This window comes from Melozone crissalis, unplaced genomic scaffold, assembly GCF_028551555.1.
Source record: "Melozone crissalis strain CALT ecotype California unplaced genomic scaffold, PUWL_Pcris_2 ptg000090l_1, whole genome shotgun sequence".
NCBI lineage: Eukaryota > Metazoa > Chordata > Aves > Passeriformes > Passerellidae > Melozone > Melozone crissalis.
In genome coordinates, this window is record NW_026535867.1 from 4,332,975 (window position 1) to 4,354,775 (window position 21,801).

Here is a 21,801-nt window from a genome sequence, read left to right on the forward strand (position 1 = left end):
TATCTTGACTAATTTTGAATAGCTTGTAAATCAATATTATTTTTATTGTTCATAAAAGCAACCTAATTAATGCCCTACTTTCTTTCTTCAAAATGTATTTGCCTAACAGTAGTGATCCATAGAAGATTTTGTTAGGCATATTAAGGAATCTTCAGGAATACAGTGTTGTAGATTATTATAGGATATAAGGTTATTCAATGCTACATCTGTGACTAAAATTGTGTCCTGCTCTTACATATAATCCTCATAAAAATGTATTTTAATAAGAAATAGCTCTCTCTCTCTGATATTCAGAACGAAATTAAATTAAAGCTTATTCTCTATAAATTCTTCCATTGCTTCACCCAAAGCTTTCCTCTAAACTTAGAAAATCTCTGCATCTACTTATTGTTGTAGAAATCTGCTATTTCTGGACTTTCCTCTATGTGTACTTTTGAATTCTTCAACTTTTTCACTTTCTGAGTATTCCTGGATGTATTGTTACTTTGTAATAAACCTGCAGTTAGCAGAGACACGTTATGCAACATTATGCCATATTAGAATCCCAAATGTCTGTGAAAAAATGAGAATGAGTCTCAGTAACATTTCAATTAGTGTCAGTAACAGAGCTGATAAATCTCGTGGCCATTGGAGCAAGACAAAGCTCTGTTTATGGAACACTTGAGAGGTACCTGGTGAGTGAGGTATGGTTTGTGACAACCATAAACCTTCTCAGGAGGTTGGAAGTAGGAGACTGAATTGTTGTGGCCACTGCTTGGAGATTGGCTGAGGTGTGAGTAACTTAAATAACAGAGACAAATAGGGTTGGTAAATGAATGGGGGTGATTCCTCAATCAGATGGTGAATATTTGAGTTATAGCTCTGGAAGAGCAAGCAGCTTGTGAGTTTAATGACTGCAGCTGGAAAGGTGACACAGACTGAGGTCAGCATCAGTTATGTGCAAGTTTTAGTGAGCATCTGATCCCAAAAGGTTTAATCTGATGCAGGACAGGGAAGGGAGAATTCTTTCATTTCTCTTGATACAGAATCTGGATTCAAGCACTGAAACAGAGACCATGTGGCCATGTGTGTACTGACATAATTTCATTGCTTATACACAACCTTTTCCTATTTGGTTATACAGTCCCTTCCTTAAGATTAAAAATTTCATTTAAAAATTAGCTTTTGTTAGTTCACTAATTTGAAAAACTGTCCAGAATTTCACTTGAATGACAGAAAATCAAACTTCTGGTCCATATTTACTCCTCAGCAATCCAGAGGCATTTCATGTTTATTATAGTCAGCCATGCTAGTAGTGTTCCTTTTACTTTGAAATCTTTTGATAGAAACTTATTTGGTCTGTCCAGTCTTTGATAAAAACCGAATTTACCCTTCTGCTTTTTATCCAATTTAAATGAATCACATTTGTCCTACTTCTGTTTCTGTCTCCATGTTACTTTTTCCTTAAATAGAAATCTCATATTAACTAATCTTATTTCTATCCCTAGTAATTTGCTGTCATTATTATTATCCTAGTTGTATTTTTAGGTACTTATCCTTCACTCTTGTGTACATTCATTGTAAACTGAAATGGAAAGTCCATAAATGTAGAAGTATGACTAATTTATTGTTTATATGTTAATAAACGTGTCTTTCCCATCTTCAGTGTGTAACAGCCCCACCTTTCCTATGCTTTGCTCTTTGTGGACAACTTAAAAGATTTTTTTTCCCAGTTATTTTTCTCCAAGTGACAATTCAACAAGTCTTTTCATCTGTCTCTGTTTTAGCCTTTTTTTTCCTCTTGCCAGTCTCTTCCTATTCTTTCTGGTTGCTGGACTTTTATTATCCAGTTTGAAATGTAGATTTATTGGGGAAGAGGACGGCTGTTGCTTAACAGGCTTTTTTAATCTGTTACTTGGAATAGAAATTCTGGATTTAGAAGAACCAGCACCTGAAAAAAGAATTACAGTAACATAAATACTACAGAGAGGGAATGTGTTGTAGGCAATGATTGTCTGTATCAGAAGAAAAGATGATTTAAGAATATGCTTATTTTCTACAGAAAATAATAAGAAAATATACTTACTTTAACAATGAATGTGCGTCTAATGCTATTAGTGTTGCAAAAGAAATCTCTGTAGAATTCAGGTGTCCACTTGGATGCTTGACAGGCCAGCTCTGCCCAGGGATGCTTCAGGCCTGAACACCTTTTTCACTGATGTCTTTTCCTGGCCTACCTAAAACCAGAGGCCAGGCAGGATTAAGAGAATAAAAGCAGATATGTTTAATGAAGGGCCTTCAGGTGCATTAAGGGCAGACAAAGCCTCCCCAAGGGGCTGCACCCAAAATGAACCATGGTCATGAGCTCCTCAGACAGATCCAAGTTTGGTCCATTTACACACCAGGGCTTAACCCTCCCATTACAGCTTCAAGTAATCAAGTCATATTCCCCCAGTTTGTCCCCCAACAATTCACTTTTGTTTATACTTTTCAGGGCCTGAGGCAGTAGAGTGTCTTTGAATTTCAGGCCTAGAAGGATTGTTTTGTCTGACCAAAAGTGAAGACAGTTAACTAACACTATATAGAGTTTAGAGTCATATACTAATGTATATAATACTAGTACAGGATTTCAAAAATATATAAAAGCTAAAATCCTAAGGCATCACCATGAGCAGCTGCTCAGAGAATTCCTCTGTAGCAACTCTGTACAAGAATGGAAGAAATGAGATGCAATTAAAAAATACTCACCCTATATTCTCCCAATGAGCTTTACAGTTTGCAAAATCAAAATTTCTACATGTGAAAATTCTATTGGTCTCTCCATTGCCCTGAGAGTTACCATGCATGCCATGTGTATTTGTCATTTACAAAATGTGACATATCATATAGCACAGGTTAATATCACTTGAGGTCTAGCAAATGATGTTAGAATGACACTTCAGATTTTGCTTTGCTCTGTCTATTTAGATGGATCAGTGCTGCTGAATGTCTTTGTTATTTTTCAAACAAAAATGTATGTAAAATATTAAGGGCCTAACTGTGCAAATCTCTGCATATGTAAGCAGTTCTGTGGTCTAAGCAATATATTTTTGATCATGTTGAGCAACGACTTCAAAATCTGTGCTTGATATCATCCGTATACTCCAGCATTTCTCTTATAGTGTGTATTCTTTCATTTGCATAAAATTTAGGACTTCTGATACCACATTTTCTATTGTACTCTCCAAAGCAGGTAGAATGGGTATTGTCTCTATGGTGTTCTTGCAAGTTACTGGCTTTTGATGAGTTTTCCTCTCTGTGATTTGTCCTCCCCAGGTGTATTCCAATCTCTCAATGCTGAGTGGTGCCCCTGATGTGGCTGTCAACCCAGAGGACACTGCTGCTTACACCTTGAGTATATCTCCCTGCAGACGAGGAGTCTTTCAAGGTACTATTTAGAACTTAAATATATAAAATATCCCTATAAATTACCAGGTTAAATCTCCTTACACCTAATGCTTGCATCTTTTCTGCATAACCTGTCTTCTGGAAGTAAGGTTGTCATTACTGGTGATTCAGGTTTTTAAGCTGGCTCATATTTTTATTTTTAAAGGTATCTTACTGCTAAATGTGTGGTCAGGTTCTTCAAAAATGCCAGCATATGAACAACTTTATGTATTTAATTGGTCTCATGAAAATTGACTAAATAGGAAGTAATGGTTTTTGAATTATCACCAGGTTCGTAGATCTAAATTTAATTTTCTAAAACCTGTTTAATCCCTTTAGATATTTTAGCACTACTACAACCAAAGATGTAAAGGCAGAGACCAGAATTTGATTTTTCCCTTAATTAATGTTCAGTCTGTTGACCACAAGGCAAGCACATAAATAGAATTCAGTGAACTGGGTTCTTTCTTTGACATATAGTGGAGGCTACGGAGTTCTAAAATTAATTGTTCATAACTTGCATCCATCCATGTTTAAAATGTTATTTTTATGATACAATAGCAAAACTCTGCATATTTTTAACCAATGTCAGCATCCCATCATTATTGTTTTTCCTGGTTTTCTTTTTTAATAACAATTCAGAATTCATAATTTTTATATATTTGGTAATGGTTCTAAAATTCCATGGTGCTCATTATTTAGCTCATAATGTGAAAAGCATGATTTTGAGAATGAAACTGTACAATCAATCTTTGCCTTCCCTGTAGGGTAACTACTGTAGTAATTCCCAGCAGAGAAAAGTACAAAGGTGTTTGGGAGGGAATTGTGGAAACAGAGGAGACCATCCTGAAGGAACTGAGTAGCACTCAGGGAAAGATTTGAACTTCCCAATAATGGATAAATCTCTCAACAGAAAATGCTTAGTGTGTGTAGTTTCATATTTGTGAGTTCCTAACTCCAAGCAGTGATTCTGCTCCATTCTTGGACAATTGAGATTAATGACAGCTGTTTTCTTAGCATTAAAAAGCTATTAAATCTTGTCCCTGAGGATGTCAAACTACTTTGCTCCTTTGGCCATTTTGTTTTCAGTACCTCATAGGTAAAACCTAACTAATAATGCCATCTCAATTCACAAGTGACTTGTGCAAAGAAATTAATACCTGTAAAAAGGCTTGGTCTAGTGCCATAGGAAGATTTCAGTGCCCTGATCTGTAACCCTGTAAAAAAATCATGCGTCATGAATAGGAATCAGCTTTCAATGAAATTGTAATCATCAAAAATGTGCACCAGGAAATATTGAGGATGTGCTATATTTAAACATGGCTTTTTTTTAAGCATTAAAGATTTAGGGATAGTCTCTTCTTCTGCCTTAGAAAATCCCCAGTTCTTTTATATATAATGAAAGTTTCAGTAGAAGAGGCTCCAAGGGATCTATCAGAGAGCAAATTAATACCAGGTGATAAAAGCCATGCCTTCAAAGGGACATAGATGGCATGTTCAGATCTACATCTCCAATGTCTTCTCTTCCCTTGACTTCTATCACAATGGTTTCCATTATGTTTTGAAGTATTTATTATATGTTCACTGAATGAAAAAGAGAGAACAGTCAGTTTCTCTAACCCAAAAAAAAGTTGCTGGTTCAAATGCTGGGAAGCCACATCTGCCCTTCTTCTCTTTATTTTTCACTTTAAAATAACTTGATAGAAGGGTAAAGTTATCCTTTGAAAAGGACGGGGCCCAGTTATCTGCAATCCACCCCCTGGCTCAGGGCTTGCTTTAATCACCACCTCAGGAAATCGTGTTCATTCTTCCCCTGGAACAGAGACAGGTTTGGCTCTCTCACAGAAATCCGTGCACACTCTCTGATCATTCAGCTGCTGTAGCAGGAGAGGGGTGGAGGGAAGAGAGGCCCTGTCACAGGTGTGAAAAGCAGCAGCTGAATTTGCTGTCTGATGTCAGGTTTGATGTAAACCTGACTACCAAGTGTCCTACCTAAGGTAACGTGTTAGGAAGTGCTTTTTTGTGCTTCAGGGAGAATGGGAGTCTGTCTGCATCACACTGTGCAAGGCTGGCAAGTCATATTTGTTCTCCAGAGCAGAGTTTCCAGGCCCTGAGAAACTTCAATTTCAAAGATTAAAAAAAAAAAAAAAAGTATATATATATATTATATATATGTATATGTATATATATATATGTATAATATATATAGTATAATATATATATATAAAATATATAAAATATATGTGAATGCATTTTTGGTTTTTTAGCTTTCAGGATATTTCAACAGCCAGCCTGAATCTTGAGAGTCACATATTAGATGTAGGTGATTCAAGTAGGAATTAGGCAATACTCAAGAATCTTAATCCTTTCCAGGTTCAAGGCACTATAAGAAAAGTATAATTTAAACATTTCCCCCTTCCCCCCCCCCAAAAAAAAAAGAGTATTCTTTATTCAGTCAGGTGAATTTGTTTAGAAAGAAGAAAGTAATCCATGGGGTGAACAGTTGGAAGGACAAAATAAAAAGCAGTGCTCCAAAGCTATCTGCAGAGGGAGTCAATTTTATCCTGCAAGGAAAAAAGAACAACTATTTTGATACCTAGCTGAGGACTCTGTCCTAGATGAGTAATTTCAAGTCCAGAACTTCCTAACTTGTGATTGTAAAACTTTGTAGTCTTGATGTTCTAATACTGTTTTTTCATATTAAAATAAATTCTAATGAAAGAACTTTTACCATGTAAGTTGTACTGAGCAAATGGTTTGCATTTTTCATTTATTTTCGAAGTCCTTTTATTTCCAAAATTATATAGCTGCAAAATTATGCAGCTTTTGCTTTCTGTCTTACTGTTTTATGGTTGCTAAGCTAAAAATGGGCCCAGTTATTTTCTAAAGTCCATTTGGAAGCATTCCAATAGAGTGCTAATATTACATGCTCCAGCTAGTTTTTAGGTGTGTGACAGCTTTAACACAGAAATAATAGCAAATAAACACCTCAAACAAGATTCTGTCACTACATAAAATTCTTCAGCGGTCTGTTTTCTGAGTAATTGAGCAATTTTCTTCAGGTTTGAGAAAGCATCTTCTACAGATTGCTTTATATTTTATCAAATTTTTATTTCTGCTTTCCACAGAATAGACCAGAATTTTTCCAGAACACAGAAAAACTCATAATACCAGGATATGTCTTGTGCAAAAAACCCACGAACCTTTCATAGTCAGTGCCCTTTTATTCATACAACCCCCTAGCATTTGGAAAGGAACTTTCTAACTTTGTGTCTCACCCTTTCACTAATTTTTTAACTGAATTGATGTTTAGTAGGCAGTGCTTTTCCATGCCGCTTAAAAACCTAAATTGAGGAAAAACAGGCAGCATGTTCCAGGTCTTTAAATAATATTAATTATTAAAAATAATTAATATTATTTAATATTATTTAATATTAATATTATTTCCAGGCCTGTCAGATGCAGCTGTAGGACAGTTTTGAGGTGGTGAAGATGATGCCAGTACATTCTGGCCTGTAAATGAGTTGATTGAATTTGTTTATCATTATTATCTCTTTGACACTGGCATTAAGAAAAAAAAAAAGTCACTTATTTTTCTGGAATTCTGCATATTGATCTACTGATCACTCTAATTTCAATGGAAACATAAACACCCACGAGGGAGAAAGATGATCTTTGTAGTTTCTTGTAGCCTAAGCTGTATTTCCAGCACCTGCCTGTTTGCTTTGAGCACTTCCTCTGAACCGACATCACCCTGACAGACTGAGACTAATTCAGTGGGGGCAAAGACAAAGCTTGGAGGCTCTTCTGGTTGCTTGATTATTGTGAATGGCTCTGCTGGATCACAGTATTTTTTCCATCCATCCATCCATCCATCCATCCATCCATCCATCCATCCATCCATCCATCCATCCAGTAGGAGCTGCAGGCTCCTGTGCCCTTCCATATTGTGGATTCATTGTCACCTTAAGAAGAGGCAGTGAGCATTATAAACAAAACAATTCACCTCTTTATTAAATGCTACAAAACCAGATATGATTGATAGTTGATAGCAGGATTTGCCACTTGCTCATTTCTCCTTGGTATGAGTCTTAAAGCTTCTTCTCATTTTTTGTTGTAGGGAGAAATTCATTTAATCCTAGTATACCAATAACTAGGATTTACAGAAACTCCTTAGGATTGAAATGTTTTATCACAGAAATTTCCCTAGGAAAATAAAGATTATATGTTTTGTACTGATCTACAGTAAATATCCTTTTTTTTTTTGTCAATAGAAAAACTACAAGAACAAAAAATTGGCCAAATTGGCCAAATACCTACATCAATTACACTCATCTTGTTAATTTATCTTATCTCTTTTGAGGAACTTTTCTGTGGCAGCAACTGTACATAGATTCCATTGGCCAGAAAAAACCAGGAAAAATAAAAACCCCTCTTCCCACTCCCAAGACCTTATTGAGTTCATGTTGGTATATTTGAACCACAAGTCAAAAGTTTCTATATCTTTCCAGATTTGTGTGATGAATTCTGTGGCCATATAGCCTTCTGGAGTGTTTTTCCAGTTAAAATATTGGGATATTGTGGACTTTTATCTCTCTGCAGCAGAAAGTAATCATGCACACTATGTATTTTTCAAATATTCCATTTAAATTATACAGAGGAAAGCATTAAGCATTTCTTGCTTTCATAATTGTATTCATGGATACAGGGGGTGTGTAGAATATAGCCAATGAGTCAGTCTAACATGGGGTGTTGTAATTACAATTTTATTGAGAAATAAAATAGCCTGCCTCCCTTTAAAGGGATGCATCTTCTCTGAAGCAATAGAAAGCAAAGCTGTCGTATTAATATTTAGACTACAGTTGTATAAAATGTTTCAACATTGGCTAGTAAACCTAGAAAATGTGCAAGGATGTTTTGACCAAGAAAGCTTTTAAATCAGTGATGTGTCAGCAAAAATATAACACCCTCAATTTATGTAAATTTTAATAATTCATTTTCAGTAGAATGACAGAAATACTTGTATTATTGCTTTTACAATTTTAGGATCATATATGCAAATTTATTATCTTATATATATGCAAAAGGACAGCTAAGGAGTCTTGTTTTGTAAACCAGATGATGATAGCATAATTCTGTGGCCAGTTGAATTGGTGGGAATTGTATCTCTGGGATGCAGGTGAAATCTGGTTTGGTCTTGAATGTATGCTTTAAAAACTGTCAGCCATGATATTTTGGCAAGTTACACTGTTGTGTAATGTGTGACAGAGAAGTCAGAACTGAGCAATTGGATATAAAAAAACCCCCAAACCAAAAAACCCAAACATTGAGGACTATTGTGCATGAAAAGATTATAATTTATCAGTTGTTTTGTAGCACCAATATTGAAAAGTGAGATGCATTGGTAAGTAAAAGTTCTGTAAGATGACTCTGCATTCACAGCCAGAAGACCAGAACTTTCTGTGTCGAAGCTCTTTAAAAGCAGAGGAGCCAAGCTCAGCAGAACCACATGAAAAATGTAAAATTGATTTTTGTATTTATTTGAAATCTGTCATTTTTAAAGCAGCATTTCTGCACATTTCCAATGTATTATTTATGACTTCATAGAGCACAAAGTACTTTTTATTACTCTTCATTGTACAAAATTCTTTTTCCCATCCTGCAGAATATCTCTTGACAGGAATATTTTTGTAGCCCATAATTTGAATAAATTAATATATTTATGTATCATCTGCTATCTTAGGATCCAATAAGGGTCAGTGGATTGCACCATTTACTCCCAAACCAGGAGAGCATTCTAATTAGGAATTCTTCCTAGGAAAATGTTCTGCCTTAATTTATAGACTCAAGTCATGCAGATCATACTTTTTACTGTCTTCACTGATAAGGATTCTGCATTTTAGATTTGACATGAAATTAATGCACTTTTTTGTGTTGTTATTTGCAGTTCTTTCCAGCAATGATTTCTTTTTATTTTCCCCTAATTAATAAATAAAATATTCAAATAGCTTTGAGCCCGTAGTAGATACTTTGGTGCCCGTGAAAATTACAAAAGACAATTTATGAATATTTTAAGATTAAGCAGATAAACTGAGTTACAAATTGTGTACCATCTGCAGTAAAACTCATTATTTTTTGGAAATACTTTGACAGATTTAATTGAGAGCCTTGCAGAGACCTGTATTCACCACCTTAATTCACCTTTATCGATCAAGATTATAACCTCATTGTTATTAACTCTGTTTGTTTGAGCTCTGGTTTTCATGAAGTAGGAAAATGGAGTGTCAGCACTTATTCTGCAATTCTCCACTGATTTTTTGATCATGCAATTGGTGGATTATCAGCACAGTGGTTTAGCAATTCAAGTAGTTTTCAGTTACCATAGTTCCTCTCATAGCTCTTGAAATATTCTTGAGTAATTTATTCTTTTGGAACTTTTCAAGCATTCCAATATTTGCTGCAAACAAAAATTAATTATTCAAGTGCTTAAGCAAATTATTTTGATGCTTTTGAGGCCACATTTTGTGCAGAGAATAAAAGCCAGTCTTTGTTTTATCATCTCATTACTTAAATTGCTCCTGTTCTGTCCCTCTTTCCCCCACACTCACAAATGGATAATTTGTGATTCTGAAATACAGAAAATTGGTAAAGATAATCCTCCATGGTCACTGGAAGGAAGGACTATAAGGAAAAATTACTAAAATTTTAAAATTAAGTGTAATAAAATATTCTTTAATGTAAGAATTTGGTAGAATTTATGAATGTATTGATTAGCATTTAGCCCAGACTTTTTGATCAACTTCAAAGCTATAATTTTGCATATTTTTACTAATTTTCTTCTAATTGTTAATAACTTTTAAGAATATTGATGGCAAGGATTGGTAATTAAAATTAATGAATTCTCTCTTACACTTTGCTTCTCCCTAATATTGTGATTCAATAGACCAAAATAATACTAGGAATTTATATTGATACATAACATCAGATTAATTAGTTAGAATTCTGTGGTCATTAGTCATTAATTAGTCATTTATCCTATGATCCATTACCTATTAGTGCTATTCCATGTGTTCTCTTACCTCAAGATTTATATACCTTGAGCTTTTTCTTCAGTCTTCATTATCCTTTCCATACTGGTTTTATTTTTTTACTCTTCTTGCACAACTATCTTATCTTTAAGATTAAAAAACCCCAGAAAAATGTAGTCATTTCCTGAAATTGCAGTCACTCCTCTTCCTCTTTGGAGCCAAGTTTTGACTTAATTACTGTGAGTAATTTTAGTAGTTTTTAAAACTTTTTCATTTGAAATTATTTAGGTTTGTTTTTAATTTAGTTTAGTTTATTTGTATTTAAGTAGAGTTTTCTTAATGAAAGAAAATTTGGGATTCTAATTTTTTTTTAAAGTTTGAAGTTAGATATGATATTTTTCCTCTGGATTGAAACCTATTTCCATTTTTTTGATTTTGTTTTTAACTTCACTGTTTTATACCTGTGCTTCTCAGTTGCTGTCTCTCAAAGAAAAAGAGATTATTCCTTTTAATTATTTAATATAATCCTTCTTAGTAGGGATAGTTTATCAGTGTTTGTCATGTCACACCTCTGCCCCACTCAAAGCTGCAGAAACAAAGGATTCCATTAGATGTAGGTATTTTCAAACCAAGTTGTCTTGGATTCTCATAAGAATTCCCCATTTCAAATTTTACAAGTTCCATTAATAATAGTTTTCTCAAGTCCTTGGTAAGACACAATGAACAAAATCACCTTTGGATATGTGTCACAAAAATTCTAATAATCACAAATGAGAACTTTTCTTACTATATAATAGCATAAAATGTCACCTCAGATTTTATATGGAGCAAGAATTAAACATGTAAAATGTATTTATTTTTGGCTTAGAAACTCTCCACAACGTATTCAAATATTGAAGGAAAATAATTTAGATGCAGGTAGAATGCTATTTGGTATTTTCAAAAGTTTCTGTAGATTTAAAATTCTTAGACAGAGGCAAGCTATGGAAGAAATGAGAAGATGCTAATGGAAGCCAGTATATAAAATCCTCCAGAATAACATTAATGTTATTTAAAGGCACCCTGTACATACTAGATTTTATGTTATTAAATAGAGATCTGGCAATTTATAAATCCCGGGTTTATAGTCTCTGTATTTTATCTTCTTGTCACATTTGATTACAATTTAACATGCAATACAAAAATGTATCCCAGGAATATTTTGACTATTAGAGTTATTCTCTTATATCACTAGAATGAGACACTGTGATTTAAAAAGAAATAACAGAAACAATCAAGATTGTGCACAGAAAATTGAGCTGGGAAAAAGATACAATTAATGATCACCAGATTTTGTAACTTTTATGAAGTCTTTGTTTGTATTGTGTTTCCTGCTACTGATCTTTCTCAGGTGCCCATTATGGATCCCTTCAGGCAAGTAGAAGAGCTCTTTGGCGACAAAAATTGGTTGATTTCCTTTCACTTACTCAAGAGATATTTTTTAATAAATTCTAATTGGATGGCTGACACCTGGAATGGAAGCTTTCCTTTATTTTGTATTAGTTTTGAACAGAGGAAATACTTGTGCATGTCTGGCAGTCTGTTTTTGTGAAGCTAATTCCTGGGTAATGCAACACCTGGTATCTATTTGTTTTAGGTGTAATTTCATTTGTTGCTGAAGATGAAGACCAGCAGCAGCCTCAAGGCAGCAGCTCAGCACAGAGGACAGATGGCAAAGGGGCCCTTCAGAAGCTGCCAGCCAGGACTCCTGATGCAGATGACATTGGTATGTTTGTTATTATGGAGGCATTTGTTGTCAATTTTCATAAAATTCATCATAATGTGTTTTAAAATTAAATGAATACTTAGTATGCACAGCCTACAAAAAGTGTGAAATCCTTTTGTGCTTTCTGAAATATTTTAATGAATTGTTAAGCTCAGTTTTTTCTTTTCCTTCCCCTCCCCACCCCCCTTTTTACAACATCAGTGACTGTTGCTTGTTGGAGAGGGACAGAATGTTTTTAATGCTTTCTTTGTAACTCTCCAATAATGCTGTTAGTGCTGATGTCAAAGCAGGCCTTTTCTGAAATTCATATTGCTTCACTTCTTTCCACTGTGGAAAAAACTTTCTTATAACAGTCAGACATAGATACTCCTTTGGTACAACAAAATCAAAAAGAGAAGATTCCAGAATACCTATTTACTTTCATATTGTCACCACCTGCTTTATTCTAAGCAGTATCTGCATTACTTTTGAGATTTCAAGTGTTCCAGAAGAACAATTTTTGTCTATTTGGTGGTTACACCAAATAGACAAAGCCAGGTTTTTTTGTTTGTTTTTACATTAATTTCTCCACTTTCCTATTTATATCTGCAAGTATCACTTTGCCTGGAGAACCATGTTCTTTATGCTTTTAACATCTAATTTGGTATATATTTAAATTATCAAGCATTTTTTAATTGATTAAAGAATATTTCTTGCAAGGAAAGCTATCAAGGAAAGTTTTAAACTAAAAAAGTTGATTTAGTCAATATTGAGTTTTTAGGAAATTAAGAAGGACTTGCAGATTGGAGATCTCTTTGTCTTTATAACTGTATTTTCTAGATAAATTAAAACTAGAATTTATCAAGCTGTAAAAAGAATTAGAAGCTAATTTTGTCAATAAATTAGAAATAACTTGAGTCAAGTCAATGTGAATATCAGAAAGTCTGTTCTTTTATAGTCTATTAATAATCTGTACAGCAGCATGGAAGTTGGTTGACATTAAAACTCATGCAACACCTCATTGGAACTTTACAGAAGAAGAATTTTAAGAAGGATCGAATTAAGATGATATATGCAGATAACATAGTAGAGACAAGAATTATAAATTTTCCAGATATTAAGTGGAATTAATAATAAAAACGATATAAAGGGTGATGCCAAGTAAATGGGAGATAATATTCAAATTTCTACTCAAAGCCTGAGAATATTAATGAATTTTGTTAAGCTTTAATTTCCCAAATGAAACATTTTTTCTGATGAGATATTTGCAAATTGAGGAATTATCACTCCAAAGCTAGTAAAGGCTGTAACTTAAAGTAACTAAACATAGAAGGTTAAGCAAGAAAATAGTTTAGGAGAGTGGATGTCTCAGTACTGGCCCTGTCACTGATATGAATAGGGGATTTTTCTCTTTGGTAGAAAATCCAATGTAACTTCATGGTTTGCTACTATCATTGCTGTTTTGCTAAATGTGATTCCCTAGTGGCTGTGTGAGACTGATTGATTGGTCTGCTTATGCATTTAAATTTTCAAACATGTTTGACACATTAAAAGACAATAAATAATAGTATAAAATATCGGTCTAATAACTTGCTGAGAGTAATCAGCCTCAAATCAGCTCTTTTGCTGCCACTAATTTACATGGAGATAATCATTCCCACACAGAGAATCCTGTTGGTCATTGGAGCAGTCTGCACACCTAATTCCTATTTGGCTGCCTCAAGTTACTTCATCTTCTCTTTCAGTTGCCATTTTTTGCTATTTTTGTTCAACTCTAGTGTTTTATCTTTGTCTTATTGTGACCTACATGTTTCTAGTAAACTACTGACTCAAGCTGCAGGAGTGCTGGCAACGCTTAGGGCATCATTAGGATTCTCCCTCTCTCCTCTTCAGCATCCCTCCCACTCTGTCCAGCAGCAGGACTGAGCACAGAGCTGGCACTTCAGCCCCAGGTCTCAGTGTCCTGCCAGCAGTGATGTCCCTCAGTGTTTGTTTGTACAAGACTGGGGGATTTTGCATGGGCTGTTGTCCTATGGTGGCTGCCCTAAGCATTGCCTTCATCCAAAGATTTTACTTCCCACTTTGTCTTATGGAATGCATTTAGGTTTTTATGTCATTGCCAAGTCTTTGAATTTCCTTCTACTTGAAAGGCTATACATCAGAAAGACACTACTTGTAAATAGGCCATGATGAAAAGGAGGAGCCAAGTCAGACACCCATTTTGGCAAAGCCTGGTTTCATTGTCTTCTTAAAGCTAATTTACGCTCCAGCCAGGCTTTCAATGGCAGGCAATGTTTTCTAGCCTAAGTTTTCATTGTAGTTTTTATGAAATGTCTCTGAGTTGAGTGTCTTTCCTGTTGAGTTTAAAAACTGCTTCCAAGTGATTCTTGAGCACCTGATGCCTTTGGAAGGTAAAGGTGCTTGCACATGTGATTATCCTGGACTTCCAGGCTTGAAATCAATCCCTGAGGGCTGAACATCTGTGGGAGCACTATGGGGTATTCATATAAAGAAGATGTTTTTATATAAGGATAATATCTTTGTTCTAGGAACTGTTGAAGTGATTAAGAGGTAAACAATACTCAGGATGTCAAAAATATAAAAAAGTTTAGCATTTGTTCATGATAATTATTTTAAAAGATCATAAGACCTGTGGATGCAATGGTAAATGATAGGATTTATTCAGTATTAATGAAATAAGATGTTTCACATACCTTTAATATATTAAAATGTAACTGATACATCTCTCGTGCATATTTATTTCTGGAATTAATGTCTTTTTAAGAGGACTGTTCTATAAAATCAATTTAAGTTACCAGCCCATAAATTTTGATTGGGTAGTTAAGCTATTTTTCAGTCCAATCTACATTCTGTGTGTTCATGCATGGTGTGCTCCAGCTTCAGATTAGTTCAAGTCTCCCTCTTCAGGGAAGAAATAAAGACCTATGCAGAGAAAATAATCCCCATGTAAATTGCATGCATATTTGCAAATTTAAAATACCAACCACAACTTGGTTTGTGGGTTGTTTTGTTAGTTTTATTTTTGTTTTGTTTTTTGTTTGTTTGCTTTTCTATGATTTTTAATAGCATTTTCACATTTGCAGCTATACTTATGCTAAGGCATACAAGCTTTGGGGAATGGAATAACATATGTAGAACATTAAGTATTAGACTGCTTTATGCCTTCTTCCTTTGTCAAAAACATTGTTCAATTACTGCTAGCTTTCTCAGTAGGTGCCCTTCTGCAGTACTGCAGTCTGCTGGATGTTATGAATTTTCCTGTGCCCTTCTGAGACTCAGAACAGCTTGATCCTCCCAGTAAAATAACATGTTGTTTTGAAACAATTCAGATATAGCAATGCTTAAAGGACCTCTGGCCCATGTGGAATTTTGTGGGGCATGGTACTGTGTGCAATTAAAAATCTGTGCAAACAATGCATGGTAGCCCATTTAAAATTAATAAAGAGAGCAATCTGTAATTGCTCACAGAGTGGGGCTGCTGATGAGCTTCAGGTTGCATCATCCTTCCTGCAGGAGGTGTTGGAATATTGTTGTGCTGAGAAGGCAGGTAATGCTGCATCTGCACTAACCACAAATTAGTCACTCCTCTTGTGAACCTGTACATCTGCATATTTTTGGATATCATAGCATGTAGGACTGCATTTGCATATAAAGAGATTAAATTTTATTACCCAATTTAAATGTCTGTGATGTGCATTATGCTTGTTTTAAAAGTCTGTATAGGCTGTAAGCTGTATTACTGAGAAATACATCATTCTGTTATGTCTGGCAGACCTCAAATGTCTATGTATGGAATTTTGTCAATTAATAGCCCAGTTAATAAAAAAAATATTCTGAAAAACAAAATCCCTAGCAGAAATAATGAGTGGGGCTCACATGACAGGTCCGGGTGTAAGCCCTTACTTGTTGTCTGAGACAGAAAACATTCAGAGTGATATAAAAAAATGACATTTTTGAAACTTAAGAGGAAATGAGCAACAGAGCAGCAGTCTCCCTGCAGCCAGTGCCCTTGTGTTATGCTGGAGTGTTTGACATGCTCTTTCTGGGTCATCATTTTGCCTTTCCTACCTTGTCATGCTTACAAACAATTATTATTTTACCCTTTAGCAAGAAATGAATTATAAACACACAGAGTACATAATGGTAATGAAAAGGAGCACTAATATTTACCAGTTCCTCACAGTCCTGTAAGCATGGCTGGGGCTGGAGATAATGAGGTGAGGAGAGGATAGAGGCAAGGTCCCCGTCAGTCTCCTCTGTCATCCTGTTTCAATTGCTGTGATCTGTGAAAGTGTTCACTGAGCCAGAAAACAGGAAAAAGTCAAACTTTATGGCCTGATAGATGGGACAGTTCATAGGAAGTGGAATTCAAATCAAATATGGATTTTTTAAAAAAAGTCTTAGAGTGTGGAGTTTTTCTAGCTGAATAATGACTTGAATATTTTACATTAATCTAAATGTTATGAAACATTTAAATTAATCTTTCACAAAAAAATATGAAATTCTCCCCAAGGTATTTGACATTCAAATTAATGCAACATCAACAGTATTGTCTAAGGGTGAGAACAGCTCCCTTCAAGGTTTATGTTCAGTCCCTCAAGCAGAGGAAATAATTGAGTAAACATTCTCAGGGCCTGTTTGGAAAATCCATCAGTTAAATTAATTTATAAACAGATTTACAAATCCAGAGGAAAATGTATATATATATTAATAATAATGTACATATTTATGTCTTTCAAGTTTCTGAAAAATATGCAATTCAGAAATATCAATTAAAACATTAGATTGAGTCCAAATTACATTTTTAAGATGACAGGGAGTATAATTTCCAACAGGAGAAGAAAATAAAGCACATTTCTCCTTCCAATCTAATTTCTTCTTAATCTTCTTCTTCCTGTTGCTGTTGTTATTAATATTATTAGAAGTAGAGCTAGGTTTTGGTAACTAGAAAAGCTTGCACCATGTACTGCTGCCACTGTCTCCCTCTGAAGCTAGAAATAGATTATTCCTAAAGACTGTTTGTGGTTGGGCCATTGAAGTTGTGAAAGTAATTTTTTTCTTGGTAAAAGTCTCAGTTCGTTGCAATGTTTTCTCATGGACGAGTTTCATGTCCATCTCCTGTCCCCTCAGTAGCCTGCTGCTGGAATTTGTGAGGACTTTTATTTCTGTAGCATCTGCAAAATAAATTTCCCATTCAGAGTTCTTGGTTTTTAATTTATAACTGGGCACTCCTGCATTCTCACACATTCAGTTATGGGGTAGCTTTGCTGAATTAACCAGCAAAGGACCACTCTTATTTTTACAGAGCAAGCAATTGATATTTCTTGTCCATTGCAGTGCTTTATTTGTTATGGTCTGGATTGTCTCCCTCAAAATATTTATTTTGCTTTCTTTTTGGGTAGAGTCCTAATAGTTCTTGGCACAACTATGAAATTTTAAGTATTAGGGAACTACTGTTTCCCACTGTGTCAAAAGACAGGTGATATTTTATACACTATCATCAGAGAGTGAGTGTACGTGTGTGCAGGAAGTTTTGTGAAATTTAGAATTAATTGTAAAAATGTGATTAGCATTTCTGGTAATACATAAAAGTTTATTTGTGTTATTTAGGAAGAATGTATCTTTCATAATGTGATATATACATTGACTATTATTGAATGTTTGAAAGAATTTCAGGATTGCTTTCACTAACTTCTCTGGATTCATTGGTTGTCTCCACCTTATTTGCCCAGCAATATATTGAGAAATTAGTAAGAACAACCTTATAAAGTTCATCTACTGTAAATATGGCAGACAATATCCATTAAATTAATGAAGTGTTGATTTTATTAACATGGAATTACATGAGCATAAAGATCTTCTGCTTGAAAATTAATGGAATTTTACTTCATAGTTTCTTTTTATTATTGAAGACATAAATTGCTCACACAACTCCACAATATGTTTTCTGCAATCTAATAAAAATCTGCCCACTTCATCATTGTGCTCAGGATGCTATTTCATAGAAGTGGTTTTGTACTTTATGGATGTATAGAGAAATAAATGTCATTTTCCTAAAATGGCCTGGGTGCTCAGCAGAAATCCTTAATACCTCTTTCAGGGAAGACATATTTTTTGTCCCAGAAAAAATGTTGCCTTTTCTGTGTGTGATGTTGCTTTGTGTTGCCTTTTTGCCTTTCCTTAGGGGAATGAGATGAAATGCCTGCTCTGTGACAGAGTTTAGAATGGAAAGTTACTCAAATCCCAATGAACTTGAAAGGTTCATTTTAAAGTGAAAGGGTTATACTGAAAAAGAAAAATAGACATTTATCAGTTTTAATACCTTTGCATTTACCTAGCTGTGTTCCTATGAAACACTGCAGTAAGACTGTATTAGGGTTAATAAAATGCTTTAGGTTACTTTGATATCCTTAGCAAACCCCCAGTACTTTGGAAAAAACTATTTTTAATCTGTATTTACAGAATAATTTTTTTCTAACAATGGCAGTTTGGAATCACTCATTAGGGTATAAAATTTGTAATTCTGGGCTATCTTCCTGTAGGAAATAGGCATTCTTAGCTTCAATATTTAGCATGTTTTTAAGAGGAAACTGCCTACACTGAGCCTGCCTGAGTATGGTAGAGAATTTAAAAGTGAACCCTGTCGGGAAGTGAGCTGGCTTCTCACTGAAGTCTCATGTAGGTTCATATCATAAAATCAAATTTAATTCACATTAAAGGTTCAGTTAAAAATTCATGTATATTCAAGGAAATATTGTCAATTTAGTTTCCTGGTAGCTAGAAGGGGTAAAATCTTTGAATACTAATTACATTCTGTAATAGACATGAAGATATGTTGTACTCAGCATTTCTGGGGTCCTCTTGGATTTTTTTTTTTGGAAGTGCTGAATTGCAAGCTAGGGATATAAAACTTGTAGGGAAGTAGTGCAATTGATTTTACAGTTGCAAAGGAGATTCTGTAATTCAGTTGATTGAATGGTATTTGGCTCTCAGGGGAAAGGCTTGTGCTCCTTGTATGTGCTGCAACTCATAACAAAAGTTATTTGCTTTTGTGACACAGCACTAGCAAAAACTGGGTTCACTTTGTCCTCAGTGAGCTTATTTTTAATTTATTATGTTGACAATAATAAAATAAGGCTTGTTATTTCACAATAAAGACAATGAAGTATATTTCACCACAGCATGATACACCTGGAGGATTGTTAAGGGCCTTTAACAGGTCTTTGCTGCCAAGACCTAAAATTAAAAAGCCTTTGCAGTAACAAAGTGCAATATTTTGAACAGACTTCTGCAACTGGAGAATTCCTGCTGCTTTTCTGCTGTCTTTTTGTATTTTTTGATTGCTAGCCTTGTCACAGTTCATTGTGTTTAACTAATATAGTCTTTATGTAATCTATGTTTCACCAATGTACAATCATATTTAATTCAATAACTTGTGTACAACTGAAACAAAAGTTCAACAGTTGAAAACAAGAATTAATTACATATTAGTATGCTTTCTTTTTTCAGTAGAAGATTTTTACCAGTTCTAAAGTCATACTAATTTAATATTTGTTTTTTCCTGGCTACAGATTTTTTATGTCAAATGTTCTATTTAAAAGAGTTCTTGACAGTCAAAATGTTAAATTTATGAAGCTGTTTTATGTAGTAAAACATCATGTATTAAAAAAAAGAAAAAAATGAAATAACCCCCAAACTCTGAGCAATTATGTTTTCTCTGAAGAAATAAAATCTTAAATGCATACATTTATGAGCTATTTTACATATTTTGTTTTCATTGTGACCTGAACAGGAAAACACTTTGGTATCATTTTAAGGAATTTCCTGACTGAAAATCATCTGAATATAACTTGACCTACTGTGCCAAGGGTATATCAGCTGTGACTGTGTGTACATGACTTCTGAGCTGGCTTTTGCCTTTTCAGACATGTTGAAATATTTGTGTGACACAGCTGCCCAAGCTGTTCACCTGGAAGTGAATTCCTCACATAAATCACAGTTTACACACTCTTAAAATGTTCAGCTCTATGCAAAATCTGGCCAGTGAAGGCTGTTTCTGCCAAGAGGCAGAATAAAAAGTTCTAGGTTATTTTACCATATACTTTTTAAATTTTTCTCAAGCAATTGGTATTGGTGGCTCTTCTGACACAAGGTGTCTTTCCCTTCTGTTCTCTTTCTCATTATTTTCCTTGTTACATGTTTTATATTGGGTTTGTGTCCATCCTTCAATATTACTGATGATTTTCCCAACCTTCCACAGAGGACTACTGGGAAATTTAATATCATTTTGTCCATGATCACCCTTAGCTTTATATGCCAGCATAATAGGAACGAGCAATATTTTTTCAGTTTCTTATCTGAGACCTTAAAATTTGATAGCCAGAAACAAGGTTCCCTTTGAATATTTCTGTTATCTTTAGATTTTTCCAAAGGTAAGACATAGGTAGAGAAAGATAGAAAAATGGTGTCAGTAGAAATAAAGACAGATATGGCAAATGGAGATAAACCAGTAGTCCTTTGGGAAAAAGCAGTAGCCCTTTGGGAAAAATAACCTCTCAATTTAAGTAATTTAAAAGTTGTATGAAGTAAGAGGAATCCGAGAGGGTTAGTACATAATTTGGGGTCATTAGTTTAACATAGTCCTGAGTCTGTGTTTATTAACAAAGTACCACAATTCAATTTATGTGAGCCAAAAATTATGCCTGGGAATGCGGGTGTTTTGAGACATTTTGTGGAATATGAGTGTGTTAGTTAGGTATAACTTGGTAGAAGTAACTTGTTTCCTTGTGGATTTTGACAACTGTTCCTCTAGGATATTCTTCAGTTATTTACTAATAAAAACTGCATGACCTAGGTAATCTCTCCTTTTTCTTCTCCACCCTCACCACTGCAAAGTTCCACTGATACTTTTTGCATTCCTTAAAGTCCACCATTTGTTACTGTCTCCATCAGAGAGGTCACTCCTAGTAGCAACCTTATGTACATGTGAAAATTGTGAGCATTATCTTTCCTCAAAAATCTTCTCTAAGGAAAATAAAATAAAATAATTTATTAAACAATAGTTGCTTTCTGAACTTCAAATTCTTATTGGTTGTACAAGTTTTTCTGTGGTTTTGCGTCTTTCCATAGTTGCCTAACAATCAGCTACTTTGTGGATTTTTTTTACTTTACTTCTTGAGTTATTCTTGTCTCTTTGCCCTTTGGAATTATTTCCTTATTCAACTGTTAGACAAGATTATTCTAAGTATCTTCTCCACTTAATCTCAGCTTCTTTCTTTGCCAGGTCTTTGAATGAAGGTAATTATAATAACCAAATAACTGTGAGTCTTACAGCAAATACCACTTATCTTCACATTAGAAGTTAAACAGTACTTTTAAAGTGTTAGTATTCTAAACAATCACTTCACTATATAATCTCCAATTACAGAAATTTATGCTGAGTGAAAAGTTCTAGTTCCTCTTCCTTGCTATTCAAACTTCTAAAACCATAGTGCAGTAGCTGAAATAGTATCATCTTCCTGTAAATTACCACGAAGATTCTGCTTATGATGGCAGTCTGATTTTGAGGTAACTACATGAGACATGTTAATCATCTCTAAGAAC

General features: G+C 34.4%; 1 protein-coding gene across 1 annotated transcript in view; it reads left to right on the forward strand.

The window, feature by feature from the left end:
• CFAP47 (cilia and flagella associated protein 47) overlaps positions 1-21,801 on the forward strand; it is a 260,765-nt gene that overhangs the window by 126,301 nt on the left and 112,663 nt on the right. The window contains exons 49-50 of the mRNA XM_054291296.1: positions 3,295-3,406; positions 12,070-12,198. Of these exons, the coding sequence (XP_054147271.1) occupies positions 3,295-3,406; positions 12,070-12,198 (241 nt within the window). The remainder of the gene's footprint in view (positions 1-3,294; positions 3,407-12,069; positions 12,199-21,801) is intronic.